This window comes from Anoplopoma fimbria, chromosome 14, assembly GCF_027596085.1.
Source record: "Anoplopoma fimbria isolate UVic2021 breed Golden Eagle Sablefish chromosome 14, Afim_UVic_2022, whole genome shotgun sequence".
Taxonomy (NCBI): domain Eukaryota; kingdom Metazoa; phylum Chordata; class Actinopteri; order Perciformes; family Anoplopomatidae; genus Anoplopoma; species Anoplopoma fimbria.
Window position 1 is genome coordinate 21,744,043 of NC_072462.1, and position 23,687 is coordinate 21,767,729.

Here is a 23,687-nt window from a genome sequence, read left to right on the forward strand (position 1 = left end):
ACCTTCCAGCATCCTGGAAATCCTTTTTAATTGTGTTTTTTGGTCCTTTAATTGGTACAATATTCACTCTTCCGTAAGTTTTTTTTTGGTCTCCACCAACACATGAGAGAAATATCTGACGCTGTATAAGGGCTATATCTGACTTTTTGCTGCCTGTCTGCCGTATGGTGCCGGACAGGACAGTTTATTTTCAGAGCTTTTTTCGCAGCAGGAAATGACTGTGATGGATTGGACTGAACCATAAAGCCAAGCACACAGTGATATCAAAACTTCTCGGAGCTGCGCACATTCACTGCAACCAGCTGCTGCTCACAAAACAATCAGTACCAGCTTGTTACTTACTATAAAACCTATTGATTTGTGGTTTGAACAAACAAGATTACACTTGTTAATCAGTGAGCTTTAAAGGCGTTGGTAGATGTACTTTTGAGCACTCGACAAAGCCAGGCTAGCTGTTTCCCCCTGCTTATGCTAAGCTAGGCTAACAAAATCCTTTCTCATTGGATGAAAGCAAATAAGTATATTTCCCAAACAGTTGAGCTTTTCCTTCTGCTTCGTTGTATTGAACTGAATTTAACTTAATGTGGAGAGCAAGAGGGAGAGACACAGAGAAATATGTGACGATAAATGTATGCCGAGCAACACATTGAAGCTTCCCCATTTATCTTGGTGCGTGGGCTGCTGCTCCTCTGACAGCTGAGACAGAGGGTGTGCTACTGTATATGTGTGTGTGTTCATCTCACATACCCGGGTGCATAATATAGATCTCAGGCCTGCTGATTCAGCCGCCCCGAACCTCCCATCACAATTACAGCCAGCGTGTGGCAGCGCTACGACACTGGCGTCTGCAAAATGTCACTGTGCTTCACACAGCCCATCCGTCCACAGGTCTGTCCCCCCCGTGCTGACTCCCAGAACCCCAACGCGCCAGACAAGCATGAACATTAGCCCTGCTGCTAAGTGCACAGTCTGGTTCGGACATCACAGATTTGTCAAAAAGTATCTAACCAAACTTTAAATTAAATGTAAGACCTGGTACTGTGCATGATGGCTCACCGTCACACTGTCATGACTAACTGGGACACTTACTGGAAATAGAACGGAGCCATTGTTAATGTTATAACTGTAACACCTGTTCTTTTTTGTCTATGACAACTCAAAATGTCTACAGTGAAAAAGGCATTCAATATATCCGTACCAGTAAAACTATTTATCCGTACATTAATTTTGTATAAGAGGGGAAAACAAAATATTGCAAAATGTATGTGACAACCCCTGTCCAAATACTTCATAGTTACATTGGAGAGAACATTTTTCATTCTACTTTATGTCACCAATTTGTTGACTGTTCCCAACTTCACACATGACATTGCCCCATGCTTGACCTCAAGGCCTTAGAACTCTGGAACCGCTGTTTGTTTTCTCGTGAAACTCTCAACATTGACTTATTTTACTGTAGTTTTGTTCAGCAATTTTCATACTTAACCATAACCAGCTAAATAAAAAGTGAAGTATTTTAATAAACAAACATACTTATTCTAACCCCAACTATGATTTTTTTCCTAAGCCTAAGTACTTTTGTTGCGTAAAATAAAAACGTAAAGCAAGTTTGAACCTACATTGGAAGTTTATTTTGGAAAAGACTCTTGGCATGTAGCAAGCGGAAAGTGACATGTCGTCACTGACATGTCCAAAGAGATGCTCAAGGGTTACCTAGAGCGTCGTTATTTTAAGCTCAGGAGTACTGACCAACTTTGTGGTATTTGACGAGTTAGGAGTGAGAACATGTTGCAATAGTTGTTATAGCAGCAGATTGATGCACACATGAACCAGCATGGCAATAAATCAGCATAAATAAAATGGTAAAATAAAACAGAACGATGCTGAGGTGGTGGGAGGTGTACTCCTGCATGCGGTGGTGGACATTGGCCAGTACATACAACCAGCAGTTACCTCTCTGTATCTGTGTGTGAGTGTGAGTGTGTGTGTGTGTGTGTGTGTGTGTGTGTGTGTGTGTGTGTGTGTGTGTGTGTGTGTGTGTGTGTGTGTGTGTGTGTGTGTGTGTGTCAGCAAATATTAAAAGTCTGAATGGTCACACCTATTTGCCTGTGAGCTTTTTATTGAAAGTTTCTGAGCTGTAACTGGTGTTGAATTTAACAGTTGTTTTACCCTGATAGCAGACTGAGTTTCTCTCTGTGGGATAGTTTGTTGTTGCATTTGTTTGGTACAGAGCTCACAGAGACAACGGAGAGACTTTTTTAATTGCTTTTTTTTTTTCAAATTGAAAAGTTGTTAAGAACTTTCAGAGGCAAGTCGGCAAATGTTTTTTGTTCAGTCAGCCAGGTTTTTAAAAAATACATTGTTCTTTACAACTATGGATGGGAAATGGGAATGTGGGATAAAACATATTCATACAGTGTCAGCTCAAGCTGGTTCATTCAAAACAAAACAAAATGACTTGTTATTCATGTTCATTTGCCATTCCCTACAAAAATGACTTTTAACTGGAATCAGGCATACGGAATGTACTATATAGTAATGACACATTACATGAGTTGTTTTGAAAATAGTTTTTATAATGGGCTATAAGTGTAATATTTGTGACTGTGATGACTTGCTTCTTCTTAATTCCTACCGTGTGTGTGTTTGTGTGTCCAGACCAATGATGTAGCAGGAAACACCTGGAACTGGCTCTACTTCATCCCTCTCATCATCATCGGTTCCTTCTTCATGCTCAACCTGGTGCTCGGTGTCCTCTCCGGGTAAGTCAACTCTAAACATAAATACACATATTCCAGGTATGTTCATGGCAAAATAACATAACCTGCAGTAAAGGCAGATTCTTACTTAGTTTATAATCAGCAGTTTTTATTTACAAAGCTGTTCTTGTTGCACAACCCATTCAACAGAAACCAATGTTGCCATTGTACGTTTCTACAAAACACTAGATCCATTGAGTGTTAACGTTTCAGAATCGAAAATACGTTTCATAAATACATTTCATATCAGCCTGATACCACGCTTGCAGAAAGAGCACAATGCCACGTGAATATGGTTAAGGTAAGAAAAAAGATCACAAATTGTGTTGAAATAATAACGTTACAATGTTTGAACAACCATAACAACATAACTAGCATAAATAAACAACAACGGCCCTTAGTGTACTTTCTTACGCAACATTACGTCACAAGTGTAACGTCAACTTTTACTTTCGGGTTTACACTGGACATGAACAGTGCCTGGGAGAATGTCCTGGTTTTTGTTTACTACAACGGACGATGATGTTGCGATGAATATTGAATAAATCAGCAGATTATTCACTTTTCTCCTCCTCCTTCTTATTATCTATCTCTGTCGCTCATCATCTGTCCATGTCGTCCTCTGGTTTCATGAAAAGGCCTCGTTCTTTGCTTTCAATTATCCCGGTCCTGTGTGCTGCTGGATCTGACATCTGTCCATCTCATTGTGTCTGTGGTCACAAAGAGCCTCCTCTCACCTGCCGTGACTCACAGTCCCTTGTCTCAACTAAATGTGGATGAAAGCAAACATGTATGTGGTCACAAAAAAAAAAAAACAGCGCTGAGGGAGCTTTCCTGTCAGTCTTATAAAAACTGTCTTGGAAGATAAGGAGTGGTCACACAGCTTCTCAGCATTGGATGCTCGATGGGCTGCCAGTACGCACTAGCCACCTGATTGGACGAACACTTTCACTCGAGAGCTTTCTGCTCTTGACTTTTAAACCAATCCAACATAGGGGCTTGTTTCGAAACTTTTGCCATCTTGTATTATGAAAATAGTTCTCCGAATTGTGTTCCTGAAAACATTTGCGGCAAGAAAGTAGCCATGCAGTTCCTGAATCCATCTTCATTTTAGATCAACAATGATTTGTTTAAATGTTTCTTGGGAGTTTCCAGACACGGAGAGTCGCACTTGACGCCCCTTATTTGCATAAATGTAGCTTAAAATGTGCTCCTCCTCTTTGAATTAATTATTTATTTATTTATTTGATCTAAAAATAGTTTTTTAATTTTCTTTTTCTGAACAAATCACTCGATCACAATATATATTGCAATCTCTATGTAAAATTCCATATAGTATGCTGTTATAAATCCTGCATGTAATGCATCTTGTCCATAAGTTTAATAAATATCTGCTAGCTTTGCCAACGGCCTTTTTCCTCTTTCGTGCCCTCAACAGCTGCCCTGCTTTCTGAACTCCACTGTACATAATCCTGCAGATAAACGCTTGAACCCCTTATTTCCTTCATTCCCATGATTCGTCTCACAAATTTGTTGGTTTTGTAAATCACATAATCCTGTTTGTTGCTGTGAATGTACATCTGCAGGTTGTCCCCTGGCAGATTTCTGACACCAGAGAAAAAAAAAAGAATTTACCTTTAAATCCCAAATGCCAAATGTGATAAAATGTTTATTTATTCTTTTTGTGTATATGTTTCAACAGAGAATTTGCCAAAGAAAGAGAGCGTGTGGAGAAGAGGCAAGAGTTCCTGAAGCTCCGGAGGCAGCAGCAGATCGAGAGAGAGCTCACCGGGTATTTGGAGTGGATCTGCAAAGCAGGTCAGACTAATCTCTGAAACAGTGTGAGAGCTGGCATGCATGTGTTTGTTGTGTTAGAAAAGCATGACAAATTGATAGAAAGTCCCTCTCTTTCCTTTCTCTCTCTCTCTCTCTCTCTCTCTTTCTTGTTGCAGAGGAGGTGTTGCTGGAAGAGGAGGATGAGATTGCAGAGGAGAAGTCCCCGCTGGATGGTGCGTGGTACAAAAGGAAACAAAACCTTCCAGGTAAAAAGAAGGCTGAGTATCTGCTGCCTGCTTCACCATAGTCCATCACCGCAGGAGGTGCAGTTACTCATTTCCATTCAATATTTGGTTATTTACAGCATCAATGTGCTGTGCATAAACGATCGGCTATGAATGTGATATGGTTCATTCAGTTGTTCCTCAAAGGGCCAATTTTAATAGTTGGAAATTTCAAACTACAGGGAGAAAAGTTGTTTTGTTTTTATCCTCGCCACTCAGGGAAAATTGAAACCATCATAGTTTTCTTGAAACTTGAATACAGAGTGTGAGTCGGTAAAGGCCTGCACAAATCTCCCACCATGGAGATGGCTGAGCTGACAGCTAGAAGCTAACAGTCATAACAACGGCAACAGTGCTGACAGGGCTAATAGTGTTAACCCGTGAGGAAAGCCAAATGGTTTTTTTTGCCTCTGACTGGCTATTACTCATGCCTGCCTTGGTTGGGTTAGGCATGAGGAGTAAGATTGGTCAGGGTTAGGGTAAGAATATCAGGATAGGCTAATCAGACATTTCATCACTATATCTTTACATAGAAAATAGTTTGTGAAATGTTAATGCTCTAAATATGTTTACATATTTAAGTATTTAATAGGTAATATTGCAGTAAAACATAAAAAGTATAACAAGTATAAGGCGGTTCCTCAGCTTTACATTAATCCCTATTGCATAACTGCAAAATGTGCTGGTTGTAGCAATGCCAGCCAACCATCAATCATATAATGAGCACTTATGATTATGATTGTTTGAGTGGGAATCAAGGTTTCCAGTTCAACTCTATACTCTTTTTCCTTTATTTCAAAGGGAGCACGCTGTTACTCAGTTCTCACTTTTTCTCTCTCTCCCATGATGTCAGTCCATTAGGCCTGGCGTGGGGGCAAGGGTTAATTAGTGGGATTTACAGCGTTAGTCTGATTGGATTTGAGGAAGAAAATTGACTTTACAAAGCTCCCCAACACAGACACACACACACACACACACACACACACACACACACACACACACACACACACACACACACACACACACACACACACACACACACACACACACACACACACACACACACACACACACACAGAAATGCATGCACTGGAAACACATCCCTGTTGATGATTCCAGTAAAGTGACAGCACCCAGCTGCCTTATTTCTCAATTAGTTACATATCAGGGATTAAAATGTCTGAGTCCACAGCCGCAGAAAACCACTCTGATGTTGTTAGAGCAGAAAATGTGGAGTTGACCGGCAGATGAATGGCAGGTATGGATAGTGGAGCAAAGTGGCAATCATTGCTGACAGACTTAGTAGAGGTGATTTTAAAATGATTTGTTTCAAAATGATTTATTAACCGTTTTTACCCAGTTTTTGCAAATAAGAAATTGAGGAAGAAAAAAAAGTAAATTTAAAAACATTTTTTTCTCTTAACTCCTTAGAAAGAAAGCAGTGTGATTAACTGAAAAAACGTAGTCTTATGAAGTCATTTCTGTTGTTAAGTTGAGTTCTTAAAGTTAAATCATCTTAAAAATAATTAAATATATACAATTATTGTAAATAAACCTTACTTCAACCCTGAGATTGTTTCACTTGTTTAAAGCGAAACAATCACTCAATTCCACACAGCCTTTTTGACCTGAGATACAGGGTTGCAGATCTGGAGAATGAGACCACCCCTCCAGTGACACAGAGCTGTTCATGTGACGTAGCACATTCATGTTGCACTGGCAGTTTTTCATTCCAGAGCTGGCTTCAAGCAGGAAGGCGGAAAATCTCCAAATGAAAAAACATGATTGATGCCTGCTATTCATAGATTCCAATTAGCTCACCCCTCCACTTTGCCACACACACACATGGGCATACACCCTGTGAGGAGATGAGGGTTGTTCCATTGAAATTACAATTCTAAAATGCTTGTTTTTCATGCTATAATTGACGTCTTGACTTTGCAAATTTATGCTAAAGAATACAGTTCTGCATAACAGAACATCGCTATTCCTATATTGCAATCAATATATCACTACACGACATGAGTATTGTTCCCTCCCTCTCTGTGCTTTTCTCTTAACAGTCCTGAAAAGAGGCAAAGTCAAGAAAGGTAAAAACGACCTGATCGGCGCTGAGGAGGGAGAGGATCCTTTTGCAGACATATCCTCTATCCGTAAGTCTTTTTATCCACAGCCACCACAACCTCACCTCTGACCTTCACATGCTGTCTGTTCACAGAGTCGACCTTTACCATAAAAGCCACCGTAAAAGCCTGTTTTCTCTACTGAACAAAACCATGTCCCCTGACTCTCTGGTCTCCATTTATCAGATTAGTATGTCATGTCACCTCTTTAGCATTAAATATGTTGTTAGATATCTCACACAAATTTAGACATGTACATTACAGAAGCAAATTCAGCTTTATCTGGATCTGGAGAAGTAAAGCTGAGCCTACTGGCTGCTGTAGAAGCATAACACCTCGAGGGAGAAGAAGTATAATTAACTTTTCTAATTAGACTGTTACATTAAAATAGCAAGAGAATCACCTGCAGCTTATTAGAATGAGACCATAGAAATATAATAGGATTATAACAGACATTGAATGGTTTTCTGTGGTCATTTGACAAGCTTAAAAGAAAATGGCGAATGTTGTTCGTTTTTATGGTTGCAATATATGTCAGTTGGGCCTTAAAGTGTTATCGCAGCACGCTAGGAAGAGAGCGTACGCAGCTCCAGAGACAGATGTCTGGCTAGGTAGCTTGATAGCTTGTCATGGAGCGTTGGGGAGTGAGGCGGAGGGATGCTTAGACCCGGCGCTGGCCAACGGCCCACTGTTTGGCTTAGTTCCTGTAACCATTGTAGCATTAAAGCATGGCAGAATTTAGCAAATTAGCTAATTAGCCTAGTTAGGTAACTAGCTTGCTAATTCCACCGTGCTTAATTCTCATCTTGGGATAGCCATGTGCTTTCCTACGCTGTGACAAGAGTGTGTGGATGAGGCATTTAGTTGAATGTTACCATTTTTCTCTCTATGCTTCATAACGTTACTACTCCACTGCTTGATTTAGTAGTTATGGCAAAACTTAACCTCTGTGTGTCTGTGACTTGCTAGAGTCGATTAAGTTTATATGGACGTTAAGCCTCAAAGTTCACAATGGTATGACTTAAAAATATCCGCCACTCTGAGTCTGACCCTCCTGCTACATTGGTTTGCATGTGAATGTCTATTCTACTTCTATTCTATTTCTATGAACAAAACATTCTTAATACGAATGGATTTCATGGTCCCACTCAAAGACAACATGTAATTGCCTTTCTGTGGGTTGGAAATGGGCACAAAGCATGGTAATTGAAACCATTTTGCTGCCTTCACTACTTCTTTTCTATCTCATCTCATGTCTGTTTTTACATAAAATTAAGTGTAGTAATAGATGCACCGCGCAGTCAAATTTCGTCTCTCATTTCACTTGTTTAACACAAAAAAATTTAATGAGCAGCTGCAAGAAAAATGTGATTTTACGCTTTTGCTTTCTGTCCCTTGGGTAGCTTTTGCTACTTTTATCAGTTTAAGTTTTGGCCAAAAAAACTCTTTCAGTGCTTCTCAGCAGATTTGAAGTACAATGGATCCCTACCACACCACACTGTCACACTTCTGTCTTATAAAACTTGAGGTCTTTGAGCTCTAATTTCCTGCAACTCGGTAAAATCTGCATTTTTATGTTGCCAACAAATGTTTGCAGTTTTGATAACCGGCATAAGTGTAGTCCTGGTGAGGCTTTGGAACGCTGGCAGAAAAGACTGGAACAGCATTGAGATATCATTATTAGGAGGAATACAGCATCAGCAGGTGGAAATGGGTCAATACAGAATTAACTCAAACATGTAGGGAAGCTGCGTTAGTAACTGAAATGGAAGGATGTGATATTTTACAAGCAATTCTAGATGACATTGAAGTAAAAAGATCAAACCCAGTTTAAACAGGAATTTGTGGAAGTATTTCAAGTATGGCAAGAAGGGAGGCTGGTCGTCACTGCACCAGAGAGAAGTACCACCACCACCACGTTACTCCTTGTTAAAATACAGTTTGTATTTTGTATGGATTTAACAAACAAGATATAAAATGTAATTTATATTTAGATGTGCTGGTAGGCATATTTTTTCTTTCATTTGGAAGGAGCCAGGATAGTTGTTTACCCCTGCTTCAAGTCTTTATGCTAAGCTAAGCTAACCGTTTCCTTCACATTTATGGTTGAACTTTACTGGGATTACTTCTCATCTTTCTGCATTGATGTACAAGTGTACATGACTGTGTGGGCAGTCCACCATTACATCACTGTTGGGTGTGGCATAAGGTCCAACATACTTGGATCTTTCAACCAGAACAGGCAGTGAAACACGGCTTTTCAACCAGTTGTTCAAATATATACAGATATATATAGAAACGTGAAAACTGTGAAGCAGGGACAAATTTTAAACCGCTGCGCACATTTCCTCTCCCTCTTCCTCCTCATCGTTTTAAGCTCCTCCTGGCTCTCCTTTTGGCCGGGCCAGCATGAAGAGCAGCTGTAAGATGGATAACTCCTCTTACTTCAGGCGTAAGGAGAAGAGGACCCGCTTCTTCATCCGCCGCATGGTGAAAGCTCAGAGCTTCTACTGGATCGTTCTGTGTCTGGTGGGCCTCAACACTCTGTGTGTGGCCATAGTCCACTACGACCAGCCCGAATGGCTCACAACGGCCCTCTGTAAGTCACACATACAGACATACACTCCTACCCCATCACGCTTATTGATGTTGATTGCCTATGAAACCGGTTTCTCTTTGTTCTGTTACCTTGTCCATCTTTAAAACAGACACAGCCGAGTTTGTGTTCCTGGGTTTGTTTCTGACTGAGATGTCCTTGAAGATGTACGGCCTCGGAGCGAGGAATTATTTCCACTCCTCCTTTAACTGCTTTGATTTTGGGGTAAGTTAACTGTGGACTTTGTTGATATTTAACTTTAACCAGCAATGCTAGTTCTGTCTTGATGCTTATTGAAACAGAGCCAAATGCAACAGGTGATCATTTATCCCCTGCTCTCCTCTCTAGGTGATTGTGGGAAGTATTTTTGAGGTGATCTGGGACATGATTAAACCAGGGGCCTCGTTTGGAATCAGTGTGCTGAGAGCTCTGCGACTGCTCAGGATATTCAAAGTCACCAAGTGAGTTGAATTCTCAACACACTCATGAAACTACGGACTATTACCTGAACATGTATAAAATCAATGTGTAAAATTGGCAGAGTGTGGCTTTAATTACCTATCAGCACATGTTCACAGTGTTAAACCAATTTTTTTCAGTAGACAGTCCTGAATGAACAAACATCTTAACATCTACAACTAAAACCCTACGTATTCTTTTAAGGGCTACGTATGAATGCTTTTCTTAAAACGCTACATTTTGAAGATGCTCGGTTTGACGTTGCACTTTTTCTCAGGGTTTAAATCTTAATTATTTTCTCTCTGAACTGACAATCCTGTTAGGGTTTGATGGCAATCCTTTTATTTCATTAGATTAGCTTAAATCCTGTGATTCACTGTAAGTGTCAGCTGTAGACCCTGACTCATTGATTTGTTCTATGCCACCTACACTTCATATTGCCATTTGTTCCTCTCTTTCCTCCTCTGTTTTGGTTGTTTTTGTCTTTGTCTAAATCTGTTCATAACAAAACAAAAAAGTGATTTCTCTTTCTCTCTCTCTCTCTCTCTCTCTGTTCACTACTTTCTGTCAGATATTGGAACTCGTTGAGGAACCTCGTGGTGTCCCTCCTTAGTTCCATGAAATCCATCATCAGCTTGCTCTTCCTCCTCTTCCTCTTCATCGTGGTCTTTGCTCTGCTGGGCATGCAGCTCTTCGGAGGACAGTGAGTAATCTCTCTAACCTGTGCTGCTCTCTGACCGCTCTTTCCTCATCCTTTTATCCACCTATTGAACACAAACACACACACATCCTCTCCTCTTTTCCTCTATCCATCTCTTCACCTGACCCTCATCCCGGTGTGTGATCCCCGGCCCGCCATGGCGGTGTCGACAGACAGGAGGACACAGCAGGTAGCTGGCATAGCAGCAGCACCGACTGTGGCCCTTTGATATCACTCTCAACAGGAGCTCCATGTCTTCTAATGGCAGGGACACCTCATGATTCTGGGCTGGCTGCAGTTAATCAAAGGCCTGGCATCTTACCCTGTCTGACTCAACTGATACACACACACTATCTCCTCACAACAACAGTCTTTATACATCTGTATAGTTCTTTAATTTACAGCCTGTTGGTGTATCTCAGCCCTGTGAAACCTGAGCCTATGCAGTGCTGTTTTAAATTCGCAATGAAAATAATCCTTTATTTTATGCCTAAATTGGGGGAATCACAAGGGAAAGATTTAAAAAGAGAAATCAATATTGACCATGCCATAGGCTGATTTTAATTCCCCACTATGACTCAAAAACAGTGGATCCTACACTTCCCATGGTGCAGCTTGATAGGGACTTGGAGTAGACCGTCACCGTGTCCAAATAGCTTACTTTTACTTTGTACTTTTTGTACCTACTGCACCTGCCCTTACAGAGTACAAACTGCATTGCTTTCAACTGGGAGAAACTACTGAATAATAACATTGCACCTTGAACTTTGACCCTGCAGAGTATTGTGGGTAAGACTAGCCAGAAAAGCATGCTGGCTAGCATACTACAAAATGCAGTTAACCTGGCAAATTAAAGGAAATCTGAGATCCACATGATGTGATGTACAGAAGAGCTTTTGAGGTGATGTGGGTTTTTTTTTTTTTTTTTTTTTTTTTTTTTTTTTTTTTACATATAAAGCCTTTCAAAGGTCAGAATCAGTGCTTGATTCGAAGAGCCACTTTATTATACATATTATTGAATAAGCTTTTACTGAAAGCATTTCCCTTAGGTGCTTCACAAAAGTCACATCACAACTGGGTGTGTGTGAAGCAGCAGGCTGTTGCCATGGCGCCAAGTCTTACATCAGTCTGCGCCATCATTAGCATGGCATTATTCTCCGGTGATGGACAAGTGCGAGATGAGTCTGACGTCCACATGGTGCTTCCAGCCAGTTGAGCACATCAGACCAAGAACACGGTCTACATTTTCACCAAAAGTCTAAAAAAGTACACAGGGTGTCAAAGGATGAAACCTTAAGTAAGTAAAAAATAAAAAATAGTCTTCTATTCTAGTGCTTGCTGACATTTTTGTTTCAGAAAATGTTGAATTTTATCCCCAAAAAACACAGGCAGATAATGTAATGAAAAATAGGCTTTCAACTCTAAATAGAAGATATATTGGCTCATTAACGATAAGACGAGATGCTTTCTAATATTCCATCTTTATTTTTGGCACAGAGATTATGTTCCTGCTCTCAAAACACCAAGCCTAATCTCCTGGTAAAATTGTGAGAATTGAAAGATAAACAGCTTGAGGCAGGGGACCATCTCCCTGTGGAGACTCACAGGACATCACCAAGTGATAAGCTCAAAGGAAACGTTCAGGATTTACTGTAATAGAATAATGATTTTTTTTTTTCTGGTTGCTTCTTTGTAGCTTTCAGTTTTAAAGCTGCAGACTGTCTTTGTTGATTAACTCTTTGTGAGACACAGAAAAGATGGCATTTTATATTTTCAGCTCAGTCCTTAGTGTGCAGGCTCACTTGAAAAAGAATGTTTTACTCTTAATGCCAACTAGTTTAACTAGGTCATGACATTTTATAGACTTAGCATTTAATCAAAAATAGTGGAGTGATTAATCTGAAAAAATTTAATAATCATTCAATTTGTGATCTTGCAATGATATAAGCTTCTGCTGTTTTTGGTCACAATAATAATATAAACAGGGGGTTGCCTCTTTGTATCCTTTGTTATATAGTAAAAGCCAGTTTTATTTCTTGACTTTTCATAATGCAGCAGGGTGTCATGTGATTGCTGATGCATGTCAGGGTCCCAATGCTCAGCAGTATGCCGTTTTGTTTTTCTTTCAGATATCGTACAGCCGTTATCTCCAAACCACTTGCACATGCATATGTGTTCTCAAAGATGGGTGTTTCACTCACCTATACAATGTAAACCTGCTGCTATTGTTTGAAGGATTAGATAAGGAAAGGGCTAGGGCAGCAGCTTGAAGTGATTTTGGCCTCACATGATTCTTGTTTTCAGGATTGATTTAATGAAGTCCCCATGGATGTCTTGCGGAAGCAGAGCAGCATGCTCCCAATCCCTATTATCAGAGTAAACAGAGGTCCACGCACACAGGCGCAGCAGCAAACCGCCGTCACTCTCCGCACTAGGCCCCGCTAATCCTCAAGGAAGAAGGGAAAGTAGAGGAAATGGTAGAGAGCAGGAAAGGAAGGAAGGAAAGAAAGGAGGGGAGAGGTAGATGCTGAGGTGAAATGGAGAAAGTGACAAAGAGATGAGCAATGACTTACAGTCGAAAGGGGTAGGGTGATGGAGGATGCAGGAATAGGACAGAGACAAATGTATGAAGAGAAGCATGGGGGGAATGAATATGATGACATACCAAGGGAGACAAGGCTTATTGAATTAATAGCCCCTCCCCCTTCTACTCCCTCTCTGCCCGCCCACCCTGATCTCCCTCATGCATGTCCAGTACACATTGTATGTTGACGGATTGAGTTTTCCTTAACTGGAACTAAGAGGCTAAAACCATGAAGATCAGACCTACACCAAAAGTACACATTATTGTGGGTGGCCATATACTGTTTGGCATACTGGTGTCAGCACAAATGGAAAAAAAAAGCACTAAATGTTTTATTTGCTGTAGACTTGGCTTAAAATTTTCTCGAGTATAATTTATTATAACACTTTTTAATTTGTGTGGTTATAGTCATTACAATCAATGTTTCCTGTTATCTATTTTTCCTCCAACAGTCATCTTTGATAATAACATTTATTGTTTACTGTCATATAGCTGTGAAATATCTTTATTCAGACATACCTTGATCACTACATGTTTTTGGACGTCTCTAAATATAAAATATTCTGAAAAATCAATATAAGTATCTGCTTCCAAAATCAAGGATCAGTCGGGATCCAGTACACATGCATACTGTAAATACACACACACACACACACACACACACACACACACACACACACACACACACACACACACACACACACACACACACACACACACACACACACACACACACACACACAAATGTACGTACACATATCACAGGATCTGCTCTGAGAAGGAGTAACCTGCTGTCATTTGTGCAGACGGTCGTTGTGGTAACAATGTGCTCCACTTCCTCTCCTAATTTTTACAGGCCCTTCTGCTTCCTCTTGTGTTTTTTTCCCTCTCTTGCAACAACATGTTATTTGAATTATATGGTATTTTCATAGTTTGAGACATTTCATTCATTCAATACAGCAGAGATAATGATGACATTTCAATTAGAAATGTAAACATTTGATCCTATATAGACATTTTGCAAACATTCACTGGACCATTACTTAATAAGCTCCTGCATCTATATTCATTATTTGTGTTGGGTAATGTCAACTGTATTGCCTTTCCAGCTGTGTTTTTTTTAAAGACTACTCTCATACACCTTGAAATCAAAAGATATTCAAGTGTTTAAATGTTCATATTTGACTCAGTTTAACACAATAATCTTAAGCATGTAAACAGTACTTATGTCTGTCCTTGTTCGTTTAGCGGGATTCAGTGGGCTCTATTTCCGTCACAGTGCGTGGAACATTCTGCAAAGGTGCATGTACTCACGTATTCTTTGTTTCTATGCCTGTTTGGCATTTGCACCAGACAGTTTCCTCTATTGTGAAATAGCTGAGGTGCAAAAGGTTTTAATCAACTTTCTTAATTACTTTGGATTAGAGTATGTAAGATGTCACAGCACTGTGATGTGACTGGATTTAAGTGATTCTGGGCCATTATGATGGTACAAAATGTCTCTATAGTCAAGAACAGACATAAACCATGACTAAACAAAAAGTTCTGCTTTTGTGATATTGTGTAATGTAAATAGAAGTGGGCCGTAAATAGACCCCTGTGGTATACCAATCAGTTATTCCAGATGATTTGATCTAACATAAGCCACAATGAGTTCTCCATTAAAGGAAAACATGGACCCAATTGAGTGAGGCATCATCCAAGCTTATAGTTTGTTAAGAAACATTTTATGATCTAGAACTATGGTTCCCAATCCTTTGACGTACCTTGGCTGACCCACAGCAATGCTGGATGAACTCAGTATTCCCCCTCTATCAACAGCTACCATCACCATCAGTCACAAGTCACCCTACAACAATCTTAGTATAATGAATATAGTTTTTAAAAAGACATTACCTGGTGAGCAGAAATCTCTTCAGGTGAGGGACTTAAAATAAGAGTCACTTCATCAATCTGAGCATCACTCAAGATTCCCTATATTTGTTTGATATTAGATGGTTAACTTGCCCTGTGGGTTTGTATAATTGTTGTGCATGTGATGTGTGTCACATGGTGCAGCCCTGAGTTACAGAGGCAGTGGGTTTTGGACTTGAAAGTTGGAGCTGTGGCTCTATGGTGACTGGTGTTTCCTGCTGCTGCATGTTTCTCCCCCTCTCCTTCTGTCTCATCCATTATCAATACAAGACATCTCCCTTCATCTTTGAATACAATATTCTCTCCCTGAAGCTGTGAAGGAATCTGAACAAAAAAACATACTCCTATGCTTGTGCTGTACTTCTTTCTTTGTGAGGGCTGATGTGAGTTTTAGTGATTTTTTGAAGTCTAGGACATTGTTTTGTGTTTCTCATTTCATTTATTCAATACCTATGGGGTTTTATGTTGAGGGTAAAAGTTAGTATTCGGTTGAGGTTTTGGTGGTTAAAGAATAACTACGGTTTGTTACCACTTAGGTCTTATTTTTGTGTTTTTTTGCCGCCACTTCTATCAGCTATTATAATAGGTTAACTGCTGGGAACAACGAGTCTTATATTCACCAGCAGTTAGATGATCGGAAAGGTTGTTCAACACAACAAAACAACAGTTTAGCCAGATTACATGGACCTTGTGGATCGACAATAAAAGTGTCACAGACAAGGAGATAAGGAAGAAATTAGAAATGGTGCAGCTGCCACTCAGTGTGACTGTGATTGTTGTTGTGCTATGTCACGCTTCTCATCTTCTCATGAGCAGAAACATGGTGCTTGGACAACAACAGGCTCCTTATGTTATTATTCCAAGTGGTTTCTTCATATTTTTTATTTTAAAATGCTAAAATTTAGCTTCTCCTGATCTGCAGGTAGATGCTATTTATTCCCTTTTCATGCAGTTTCATTATTTTGAGTTTCTTCTCTCTTTGTAATGATGTTTTGATTCTGATTCTTTTAGGTTCAACTTTGAAGATGAGACGCCAACAACAAACTTTGATACATTCGCAGCAGCCATCCTCACTGTTTTCCAGGTAAGACCCCACCCACACACACACGCACACACAAACTAACACACACACACACACACACACACACACACACACACACACACACACACACACACACACACACACACACACACACACACACACACACACACACACACAAGGTGCACTTCATACCGTTTGAATAAATGAGAGAATATTGACTTCATGCAAAAGGAAAGATCATTATCAGTCATTTTAATTAGAGGGAATGACTGGTCTGTGTACCTTCTGTCCCTTAATGAGCTCACTGATAATCCTTCAATTATACTGCGCTCATAACCCTTCACTCTGTAAAGTAATTTAATTCAACACAGATTTGCACAGGGCTTTACAACCCGCCCGTGTCCCAGGCGTCGTTCTGACTCTATTGTCTTCCTCAGATTCTGACTGGCGAGGACTGGAACGCCGTGATGTACCACGGAATCGAGTCCCAAGGTGGCGTTCGTCGAGGCATGTTCTCCTCCGTCTACTTCATCGTACTCACGCTCTTTGGAAACTGTATCCTCTTTGACAGCTCGTAATTAAAACTGCAGTGTGTCTGAGTCAAAGGAGCAGGGTCAAAACGTGGAAATGGTTTTAGGTTGAAAACGGTATAAAACAGTGTCCATCAATGATCTAGCAAATTCTTTTTAACTTACTTTTGGAACTTAATATTCATACCTCAGATTCTTGAAACTCAGGTAGAATTAGTAAAGTGGTTTGAATGCTTTATGGAACTTGGCCACATTCTGAAAGTTTAAAACCTCACTGGAGGCTGCAGTGGTCATTACACCCCATTTATTAACAGTATTGAAACGACATACAACAGTTTTATTCATCAGCTGTGGAGCTGAGGCCCTTTGTCTCAAACCTTTTTTTACTCCTATTTCAAAAAGTAGGAACAAAAAAGAATATTGTAGATTTTATCAGAGGTTGTAAACTGTACATCTGTACTTTCTCCTGAGTCCTGTTGTTATTCAGACACCCTCCTGAATGTCTTCTTGGCTATCGCTGTCGATAACCTCGCTAATGCACAGGAGCTGACTAAGGTAGGCAGACTGTCTGAATGCTGTAGTTAATACACATTAATAACACGGAGCAAAATAAATGTTCTCGTTCTGCCTTCTAAACCAGCACCCGATGAAAACCCTGCGTCCGCATAGGGCATCAACGTGTAATGTAATTTCATTAAACACATTTGGATGTCTTTGATTTCACTGGCTAAAGGATGAAGAGGAGCAGGAGGAGGCAGCCAATAAGAAGCTTGCCCTGCAGAAAGCTATGGAGGTGAAAGAAGTCAGCCCGATATCTGCAGCCAACATCTCAATTTCTGCGTAAGTTTAGGAGCATCCCTCTCTCCTCTGACAGCAGCTCTGTTCACCGCACAATGGACATAAATGTCCCTTTGTATTTCAGTGTGTTGTCCTTCTGTGTGTTTGTCACTCTCAGTCTGAAAAGTCTCTGTATGTATGCACCTATTTGATCTCCTCATTTATTCCCACTATGGGAGTGCTGCTTTTTTGTTGCCTCGTTTATTATACCCCATCGTCTACCTTCTTCAATAGTTGAAGCAATTGAGAAAGCTTCAATCAGCAATATATGTTAGTAATTATTTATCTCTGTTTCTCCTTTGTTTATTTATTTCACAGAAACATGCCTGTTTCCCCGACACATTCTCATTCTAACTCGTCACTTACTGATGCATTGTCAGACCAATTGGCATCACTTTATAAGGAACTAGGGAGCTCAGCGCTCGGTCGCAGTAAACATGTACAAGAGCATTTGTTTCAGTTTAGGTTTTGGAAAAACATCATGGTAAGGGTAAGAATGAGGACGGGCTGGTTTCCCCTTAAAATTGACATCTTTAAAAATGTGTTTGCCGTCTTTAGTGTCAAAGTGTGATTCAAGTAGCCTAATGTTAAACTACCCGAAATATGGGACATGAGTCATATGAACAAGATAGAACTAAACCTTCATGTTCACTGTCAGAAGTTCCTATATTCTCTAACAAGTTAATGACAGGGATGTCTTCATATACCCAAATACAGAAGCTCCTGTCATGCAAAAACGTTTGGCCCGCCCCCTCTCCACCACCGGCCTGTGACTGACAGGTGTGGGGACTTGTGTCAACGAGGAAAAAATTGCGCCTCCAAATTCACACTATTTTTAGAGCCTAGATGAACACTAAAATTATGAGTCTGTCAAAAGGGAAACTGGTGGTAAAACGGAGTGTATTCATCAGGGATTTACAGCTGCAATATGTAATGCTGGAGGTTAAAATATGCCTTCCTTTGACACCCATCTGTTCCTTTAATGGTGGGAACAGATAATGCACATTGTGTGTGCATTTTGCAGACAACAGATATATTTGATTGTGTCTTGAGAACTGCTTTTTAATAATAATGTAAATCTGGATGAATTTAAAAGACATTTAACATAAATAATGCCTAAGATAACAAAACGTTATGCCGATGACATAAGTAGGCCAAATAATGTCAAAACGGTCTCAGTGGTCCTCAGCATCTGATACCGACATACCAAGGCACCCTTTGGTGTATGTATGGGAAGCACCAGGTTTTCCAACTAAATCCAATGCAAATTCATCCGCGTCACTATTAGACAGTAGGAGCAAATGTCGTAGTATAAATAGCAAGAAATGATTTGAGGGTGGGTCAGAGATTGACTATTTGAACCCAAACCATGTTCTTTTCCTAACCTGACTTTGTGTCGGAAGTAAAACTAAATACTAATTAAACCTGTCTTGGTAGACTTTTGAGCAGAAGCTGACAGGTTTTCACATTTTTCACACAGTCTTTCTAAACTGAAGTCAACTCACTCTGAAACACACATATCTCAGCATGCATGCAGATAGAATAAAAAATAAAGATATATTTTATGCCTGTTAAAATGTATTTTTTTAAGGATACTTCCTGTTTACTTATCGCTTATGGACAGTGCTATAGATGTTTTCCAGCAACCAATTTACACATTCCTGAAGTCTTTACTAGCTAAGACACTTCTTAAGTTTTAATGATGCAACCTGATTAAGTAAATCACTTTTTTGAAACTAGCTAGCAGTCACTTAGGACTTAGGAAGGACTCTGAATCTCAGTGAAGGATGTAGGAAGCTGGTTCAACACATTCCAGCTCTGTTAATCACTGTCTTTCCCTTTTTCACTGTCATTGTGTTATTATGTGCTCCTGTGCATATTTTGATTTATACATTATACATACATCATACAACAGTGACAACTGCCTTTATTGTAAATTAACTGTTTTATGTGCATTATGTGTGCTGTTCAAAAAATCAAAGGGTTTTATTACAAAATGACAACACCCTATTTTTTTAATAATAAAAAAAAAAAGATCACTATAAAAACATTATTTTTCTATCTAAATACATTTAAAACTCTTACAGTTTTACAATTAAAAAAATATTTCAATCAATAACTTATCCTTTTCTTGTTTTGGAATGAAACTCCTGAACAGTTTTCAGTTTCAGTTTTTTGCCACTATAGAAATGTCTCTGCTGACGAACACGCTTTTGTTGCTGTTGTGTTATTGACAATGTTGCACAGTTTAGTCCTTTACTGTAAGACAGGAGGGGACAGGTGGACAGACAGACAGACTGACGGTCCACCTGTCCCCTTCACATGTGTGTCTCATTTTTCTTTTGTTTTTGTCCTGCATGTACAGTTTTGTAAAGCAAAATCGAGATGAATTCTCTCGCAGGTCGTCCATCAACAGCATTCAGTCACCGTGAGTTATCACTCTCTGTTACAATATTCTCCTCCTCGTCTCCTCTCCTTTACTTCCCTCTCCTTTCCTTGGATGCTGTCTTCTTTCCTCCACCCCTTATCCATTCTCTCTTATCCTTGTTTCTTCTCATTTCCTCTCTTTATGTCATCCTCTCCTTACATCTCCTTTTGTCCTCCTCCTTTACTTGTTTTTTCTCCTTGTCTTCTCTTTCCTCCTCTCATCCCCTCTCTCCCCCGTTCTCTCTTACTTGTTTCCTCTCATTTCCTCCTCTCTTTTGACTCTGTTCTTGTCTTCTCTGCTTTCTTGTTATGACCCGCTCTTTTCCTAATTTCCCTTTGTCCTCCCATTCCCGCTCCTTTACTTTTTTTCATCTCCTTGTCTTCTCTTTCCTCATGGCCTCCACTCTTTTCTCCTCTCCCCTCCTCTTTTCTTGTGTCCTTTCTTTTCCCCCTTTGTTTCCGTTTAAACTCTTTTCTTATAATGTTTCCTTTCCTGGCCTGTCTTCCTCTCTTCCACTCTTCTCTCCTTTCGTCTTCCCTCCTTGTTTTCTCTTTTCCCTTGTCTCTCCTCTTCTCTACTTTCTTTTTTCCTCTCCGCTTTTCCTCTGGACCTTCATAAAACCAAATGGCTTCATTGCTGGAAAAGTGAAATGTATTTATGATTCTTGTAAAAAAAACAGCCATCCCAAAGTGCCTCACAGAGCTGGAAAGCTGTGAGTGGAGTCTTGGTGTTATTTTGAGGCTAATTAGTTGATACATAAACACGTTCTGGTCTTAACCAACTGCCGTGTACTTTGTTGACGGCTTCCGCTCCTCTGTGTCGGCGCCCACAGTTATTCATCTCCCGCTCCGTGCTCTCTGATGCAAATCATTTGTGTTTAAATGTTTAGTTACCTTGAATGTTGCCATCACTGCAGACAGTTTGAATTTACGGTCTGTTTTTATCAACATCACTTTAAAAGACTATATGAGAACACAGGCCAATGTTTGCTCCCCTGCCCATCGATCTGCTGTCTAAATCGATTAGATTAGCACCTCACCTGTTTGATATAACACACATTATTACTAGGTGTGGCTGTAATTTCTTTGAAAGTGCCCTTTGTGTGTGCATTTGCTTTCTAAATACATCTCACTAAAAAACACCCCTGTCCCGTCAGTGTTACAGTCCTTCACTTTCCTTTCTGCGAACATTTAAACGCTACTTGTATGTCTGCAGCTAACCTGTGTGTGGACACCTGTCCTGTGTCCTTTGTGTCTTCTGACTGTCTTTTAGGAGTTATTCTGTCTACTCCTCACCCACCCGACGATTCTTGAGGTACAGGTGACCAGATGGAACAAACTTAACTAACCCATAAAGCCCCATGTAAATAAATCATACTGCGCAGAAACAGTATGCAATGCCTTCATATATGATAGAAGGACACATCAAACAAAAATTTGATGGTGTCTTGGACTTGTTTCACGTCTTTAGAAAAACCCATGTCCAAAGAAACTGCACAGTTGCCAGAAAAAAATGTCATTGTACGTTTCAAACCATGGATACGTTGAATGTGGATGCTTTTGCATTAAGTCATAGCAAGTGAGGTAGTTCAGCGAGCGACCGTTATCGAACCTTACTTGGTATGAAAGTTATGTTGTGACGTTATTATTTTAACACAAAGCAAGAGTTTTTTTTTAACCTTAACCGACCTAAACCAAACCTATTGTTTCACAACGTTAACCATGTGTCATTGTCGGTTTATACAAGGTTGGTATGAAACGTATTTATGAAACATCCACGTTCAACGTATCCAATGGTTTGCAGAAATGTACAATGGCAAAAAAAATCTGGCTTCTGGATTGAAAAATAAAACCTTACATTTCACCCATTAATGTGATGTCTCACCATATTCTCCTTAACCCAGGAACTAACTCGTTAAAGACAATACATGTTTGGAGTGACCATCACCCATAGCATGTTGGTCATACCTGCCCCATTTACACATGACCTGAGTCAAACAGAATTAGAAAAAGATTTCTGTATCAGTTTACTTACGTCCCAGATTAGCGAGGTTTGCCACGACATGTGAGGCAGTTCCAACTTTTGACATTTGCTGTGAAGCTTAAATGATACAAAAACTATTTCACATTAGTAGTTAACCCATAACTAAAATTAACCAAACTGCCTTGTTGGGATTCTTTACACAAGGTGTAAATATAGAAGCTCAAAAACATTGCACTTTTTCTGTGCACTACTATGTGCATCAGCCGATGAAATGATCTCTTTCAGGGGATTTCCTTCTTCATCCGGACTTTGTTTTGGGATATACAAACATGTAGTAGCTTTGATTTTTGCCGGCTTAACCTTGTTGTCATTTGTCACACAGCCTGTGACAATTGTTTTTTATTTTTGCTAATCACTGTTAAGAGGATGGTCATGGGAGATTGTGGCCCTGTTATAGGATGGGTTCACATTTTTTCTAGGCTAAACCACAACTCTCACGTGCCCATATGCACACTGAGGAGTTATTGGTTGCTATAATGGTTCTCCTCCTCCATACTGGTAACAGAGAAATCCCTTCTTAAAACAATTTTAGTGTAAAAGATGGGGTCCAAATCCACACACATGTGCAAAAACGAATTCTTGAACAGCTGAAGCTAATATGAGATTTCAGCAGACTGAGTTAGACAAATTAAGTGGTTATTTTTAGTACAGAATTCCATCTGGTGGGCTTAATAAGCAAACTGTCTGTCGAGACACAAAGAGGGGATTTTATACTAAAATGACTAACTTTGGAAGATACCCTCTTGATTTGCTAAAGCGCTGAAGACTTGTAATAACTTCAACCAACATTTGTAATGCATTTTTACACAGACAGACTAGGGATTTTGTTCCCATCTTCTATATCAAATGAACATAAAGAAGGGAATTCTTTGTGGCCAGTGAAAGAAGGCTTTAGGCTTTTGTATGCATCTATGGCTAAGTTATAGCCATGAGAAGCCTGCTTTGAATTGGCTTCTAGTCGTTTGAGTCATAGTTGGAAGCCTCGAAACGCAATGTGTGAAAACACCGCAAATACAATCTCCCCTTGGTGTGTTCATCATCCAAAGTGGCAAGTTGTTCAGGGAAGAAAAATTGATTGGAGATGTTTAGCATTTTTCCGACAACTAACAAACTAATTTGATATATTGCATGAATTGTTGTATTAAGATGAACACCACACACTTGGTAGTTAGCAGATGTGGAATCAATTAAAAACATATCCATAAAAATATCCAGTCAGTTTTCAGTGGTAAAAAAATATATCCCACAAGACTTTGATTTTCATTTTCCTGCCTGTATCAAAGAATAGCAATGCGTCAATGTCGAGGACCCAAAACAAGTTATAAACTTCCCATGATCAGGTCATGGCATGACAACAGCATGTAACAACCCTCAGCAGTAGACAACCTGTACCATCTTACAGTAGGTGTTGGGAATGTACAGATAATCATATTTTGCTGTGGAGGATTTGAGCTACTTTCTCCATACAACCCTCAGGCATGGTAAGTGAAAGCTTTACCATGGTGAACATTTGTGCTGACACATCCATAGACCACCTTGCGTCTGATTACCCATAACTTACTTTACTTAATCAGGGCCTTGATGACTAGAATGATGTAAAGTGTTATTAGTA

The 23,687-nt window shown here is 39.8% G+C and overlaps 1 protein-coding gene across 1 annotated transcript in view; it reads left to right on the forward strand.

Annotated features, from left to right (window-relative positions):
* cacna1bb (calcium channel, voltage-dependent, N type, alpha 1B subunit, b) overlaps nucleotides 1-23,687 on the forward strand; it is a 151,631-nt gene that overhangs the window by 74,026 nt on the left and 53,918 nt on the right. Inside the window, exons 8-20 of the mRNA XM_054612347.1 lie at nucleotides 2,659-2,762; nucleotides 4,462-4,577; nucleotides 4,712-4,801; nucleotides 6,883-6,972; nucleotides 9,320-9,541; nucleotides 9,651-9,763; nucleotides 9,887-9,999; nucleotides 10,569-10,700; nucleotides 16,207-16,279; nucleotides 16,675-16,792; nucleotides 17,255-17,322; nucleotides 17,501-17,607; nucleotides 19,970-20,032. Of these exons, the coding sequence (XP_054468322.1) occupies nucleotides 2,659-2,762; nucleotides 4,462-4,577; nucleotides 4,712-4,801; nucleotides 6,883-6,972; nucleotides 9,320-9,541; nucleotides 9,651-9,763; nucleotides 9,887-9,999; nucleotides 10,569-10,700; nucleotides 16,207-16,279; nucleotides 16,675-16,792; nucleotides 17,255-17,322; nucleotides 17,501-17,607; nucleotides 19,970-20,032 (1,409 nt within the window). The remainder of the gene's footprint in view (nucleotides 1-2,658; nucleotides 2,763-4,461; nucleotides 4,578-4,711; nucleotides 4,802-6,882; nucleotides 6,973-9,319; nucleotides 9,542-9,650; nucleotides 9,764-9,886; nucleotides 10,000-10,568; nucleotides 10,701-16,206; nucleotides 16,280-16,674; nucleotides 16,793-17,254; nucleotides 17,323-17,500; nucleotides 17,608-19,969; nucleotides 20,033-23,687) is intronic.